The 4,855-nt window shown below is 47.1% G+C and overlaps 1 protein-coding gene across 1 annotated transcript; it reads left to right on the top strand.

Annotated features, from left to right (window-relative positions):
* The first annotated feature begins 1,634 nt into the window (after nt 1-1,634).
* Nucleotides 1,635-4,234, top strand: LOC135808561 (autotransporter adhesin BpaC-like). The gene is made up of 2 exons (XM_065321775.1): nt 1,635-1,826; nt 2,956-4,234. The coding sequence occupies exons 1-2, from the start codon at nt 1,743-1,745 to the stop codon at nt 3,790-3,792; spliced, it is 921 nt and encodes a 306-aa protein (XP_065177847.1). The 5' UTR covers nt 1,635-1,742; the 3' UTR covers nt 3,793-4,234.
* The last annotated feature ends 621 nt before the right edge of the window (nt 4,235-4,855 follow it).

Here is a 4,855-nt window from a genome sequence, read left to right as displayed (position 1 = left end):
CACCATTGAATGCTTCTTTGGCATTTTGTGTGGCACCAAGCAAGCACCGTTTCAGAAGTGCCTGGTCTGCCAGTCTTCGGTAAACAGGCACCAGCAACTTGTAGATGGCCTCTGGCTTCGGGATTTTCTGCTAACAGCTGCTGGGCAGCGTAGTTGCGGCTTTTCTCGCCAACCGTGTGTGCAGCCTCAATTGCAGCTTGTTGGTGTTTCTGGAAGTTCGTCTTGTTGACAGGCTTGGGGAGGTCCATAATGGCACAGAATTTCTGGAGACCAGAGTGTCCTCGGCCAATGGGCCTGGCAGCTAAAACGGAGCATCGGTTGACGTCAAAAAATCTTGTTCTTATGGACGATGAAAACTTGACATTAGCACCAGGACATGATTCTGATGAACAGGATATGACCATGTGTGATCCTAAGCCTTGCTGTCTCTCCTTTTCCAAAATGATACCGCCAACTTTACAAACTGCACACACATTTCAGCAGAATCTCCTGCAGCTGCTCCAAGTCGAAAATACGTTTCCCGCACCAGTATGGGGCTCATCAGCCTCGAAACAATCACTGTCATCACTGCTGTCACTCGTGTCTGGGTTCGAGGTCAGTGAGGTATCAGACTCCGTTCCAACATCGCCATCGCTGTCTGATGTCTCCTGCTCCCACCAGGGTTTGCAGCCGACGAGCTTTGCAAATGAAGAGCTACGTCCAATATCTTCTGGCTCCGCTTCCACAGGAACAGGGTTAGGATCGGGAGCTGTTTCAGGCTTCTTTCCATAATATTTCTTCTTTTTGGCAACGTAGAATCTACCTTTCCATTTTTTTGTTTCCCATCTTCAAGCTCGATCAGCGAGTGCAGAATAGTTGCTGTTTGTGATGCAAAAAGCGCAAGGGAACCCAGTTTTTACGCTGGGTCGCCATTTTGTGCAGTCATGGTAACGAATATTTGAATTTTTGCCACGTGGCATGAGTACTCATTTTTGCTCTTCTGACAGCTGGCATGGTCACGCTGCAGTGCGTACATCGTACATACCCACGCACTTCACTGGCCTGTAACTCTGCAAAGACTGTGCCGATTCGCCTCAAATTTTGGATTCCACAGGTTCAGGGCCTTGTGCGTCCACTGAAAGAGTCAAAAAAGCCGATTTCTAAACTTCGATTTTTGACCCTACAAAGGAGTACTAGTACCTTAAGCCAAAATGTCTGCATAGCAGCTAGAATCAATTATACAGTCACTGCATATTGTATTCAAGGGCGTCGTGATCAAGGTATAAGAGCCTTCTGTCGACGAAATTCAAGTGTGTGAGCAGCCTCACAGTAATGCTGTGACGAGCATCCTCGCAATTATCGCTTGTGTAACCATCAAGCATACTGATGGTGTCAAACGTATAATATAATTATTATCCTTTCACTTATCTCAAGAACAGCACTTTTCGTCTCAGTTTTCTCAAGCACCAGCACGCTATTGTACCACTTCCAGTGTTCGGGATATGAGTCGTTCGTGATAAGCATACATCATTTACCTGAACATGGACACGCTCCATATCAGGACCCAGCATGTTTTTCACGAAGCTGTGAGTGGAACCTACGATGCAGAGCCTAACAGGAAGAAGTCGGGCAGCAAGCTAGGTCTAAAAGGCCCGAAATCCCTTCGTTCTGCGTCAGTCCTATGCTCCCAGTGTTCCCCATCAGTACCCAGAAAAACTCTTTCCGTACCTCTTCCTGACCACGGTGACAATCGAGACGACAAGATGCGCTTTGCAGCGTTTGCGTGCTTGATCCTTGGCCTGGCGCTCACCCTGGACGTTGTGGAGTGCGGACAAAAGGGACGTAAGGTTAGTGTATTGCAGCCTAGTAACCCAGGTCAATTTTCTATCCAGCATATACAATCACAGTAACAGTAACAGTATACGTGTATTGGTCCTTCAGAAACAGCAATAACAGTATGTTCATTACCAGTTTTAGATACCAATGATTCACGGCCGTGGGGTGTCAAGAGCAATTGTGAGATACAGTCAACTTCGCTAGTAACGACTGTGGATATAACGACAATTCGCGAATAACGACAGAATTTCCATGCCCAGAGCAAAGTCCCATCCAACTGTAATTATAATGGGACTTCGGGTATAACGACACTTTGCGAATAAGGACACTTTTCTGATGCCCCGCCGAGTGTCGTTATACGCGAAGTAGACTGTACATGCACATACCCTCCTCCTCCTCCTCCTCCTCCTCCTCCCACACAGTCATGGAGGCCGCCGCAAGTGGGTTTTCGGTCTTCGGCCTCTGGTTGTTGGAGCTGACCACTCCTCCTTCACCGTTTAGGAGACGCACCTGATGCCTGGTCATCACTGACCATGGTTTGGTGTCGCCCCACGGAAGCAGAAAGATGGTCCTTGACCCACCCTGTGTCCGAACTCGTCATGCACAATGCTCGAAACATCTAGGCTATGGGTCCAGGGACCAGGTCGAATCTAGAAGGCGCTCACAACATTTTCACTCCAAAGACGGCTCATAACACGCACCACACATACCGATGGAAATTGGGTCTTTTCCCCTCCCCTGAGGGACTAACGACGATCAGCTTCTGTAAAGTACTACCAGAGGCAGAGGTGAAAGAAAGTGATCCAGTTTTCAAAGATTGGGGAAATGTCAAATTCAACGTATATATGTAAATTGTCAGGGGTGGTATTTACTTACGCCTTTATTCTCCGACGACAACATGTGCATCGTTATGCATGCTTGGTTATTGGAAGATCCAATGAGTTGGAGAGTAGCGCATCTTCTCTTTTGGAAGTCTACGAAATTCGTCAGCTTGAGAGTTCAGGCTAACAACTAGAGTAATACATGAATCTCTGTGAATCGTGATGAGAACATTGTACTGAGTCGAAATACAGTCATGCCTTTTGATGGTCAGTAATTATGCGATTTCGTCCGTGTGTTTCCCGTTCTGTCTCTACGCAGAAGTTCGTGTTTCGGCGATGTCTCACAGCCTTCGGATGTTTCCCCAATCAGTGCTGCGTAAGGAAAATAGAAACATCTGAAGACTCGACCAGTGTAACGTTTGATAGGCGAGGAATATGCAGAAGGGCCTCTGTGTTCCTCAACGAGGATAAGTTTGCTCTAAACCGGATCGGAGCTGACTTGGAAGCATCTGCTGATCGCGTTGACACATTGGCAACCGAATCCATTGGTGAAGACTTTCTGCTTATCTGTCGCCTTGACACATTAGGACCGGATCCAGAAGATGGTGACAGTGTCGGGATGGCCAAACGTATGGCTGGCAGAGTGCAGGTTGGAGCGGATGTAATTCTCCCGCACGCTTCACGACCCGAAGTTGCCACAGCGCGTGATATAGAGGATGAGACCGGTGATGAGGATGAAAATCCGGACGATGAGACTGGCAATGACATGGATGATGAAACAGGTGACAATGGCGACGGAACGGGCAATGACGGTGACGGAACGGGAGATAATGGTGATGGTACGGGTGACAATGGCGACGGAACGGGTGATAATGGTGATGGAACGGGTAATAATGGTGATGGAACGGGTGATAATGGTGATGGAACGGGTGATAATGGTGATGGAACGGGTGGTAATGGTGATGGAACGGGCGCTAATGGTGATGGAACGGGTGATAATGGTGATGGAACAGGTGATAACGGCGATGGAACGGGTGGCGACGTACGGCCTTTCCGCGAACCAGAGCCGCTTGCGAACAACTTGAATCAGCTCAAAGAAAAGGCTGTGGAGGCTGAAGGAATCCTTCAATCAATGCTGGATGAAATGGGTTCCTAACCACTAGTACTGTTGCTGCATTGACCACATACATGTACATGTAGTTCAGTAGCAACTGAATAACTCATTTTAGCTGCTCACCTGTTCTGCTTTCGGAAATGCCTGCAAAATTGTGCCCTTTTGTTCCGATTACAACCTTCCCTGCTACCTGAGAAATGTAGTATCTTCGTATTCCACTTCTAGTCATAACCCTGGCCCATTGCCCATTGTAGAGAAACAGGGTGATCATTTATGACTTTCCTATTCCTCTTTCCTATTTGGCCTTGTGTTGTGAGAAGAGCACAGCGAGCATGCTTAAATCCTGATGCACACTAAGTCTTTCTACAACTGTGCACACTCGCAAGCTGAATATTGTCATGCACGAAATGTCTCCATAGAAAGCACTAGTAGCTACTCCGCGCATGAATTGTACATGACGATTGTAACGTTGCATGTACATGTACATGTATATTGCTCTGCATTATTTGTATGTGGTTAGTGGCAGCCATGAGCATCATCATGGGCGAGGATATTCTGCCTTAGTAAGTCATGAGCATACTCGATTACTGGGGTAGGGGCAGTATTACACTAATACAGTCTAGTCTGAACAAACGTATACTACTAGTATCACTTTCCACTGGATCCTATCATACATGTACAACCTAGCGGTTTTCCGTGCACTGATTACCTGATATTTATTGGTTCGCATTCAACCTTGGCGACCATGTGGCGCTATTCACTCCATACACTCTGGTATGAGCGGCTCTGTATCAATGCTAACACTGCTTATCGAAGTATACACAGTTTATGGAGTGTAGTTTACCCTTACCTATTGACGGTCAGGATATCTGCTCCTGCACACGCCATTGAAAAGGTAAGCGTGCTTCCGCGTGCGACCTTGTGAAGCGGGGGTCCCTAGCCGTCCTGAAGCTCAACATACATTGTACTTCAAAGTGCATGTACCTGGGGGTTTGGACTGTTTAACGAAGTAAATGAGCCTTCGTCTTCATTTTAAATTCGAAACAAGGCTTGACACTGGCAAGTGCAAAAATACTAATAATAGACATGATTGAGTGTGGCAGGC

Source organism: Sycon ciliatum, chromosome 2 (assembly GCF_964019385.1).
Source record: "Sycon ciliatum chromosome 2, ocSycCili1.1, whole genome shotgun sequence".
Classification (NCBI taxonomy): domain Eukaryota; kingdom Metazoa; phylum Porifera; class Calcarea; order Leucosolenida; family Sycettidae; genus Sycon; species Sycon ciliatum.
This window is presented reverse-complemented; position numbering and strand designations above follow the sequence as displayed.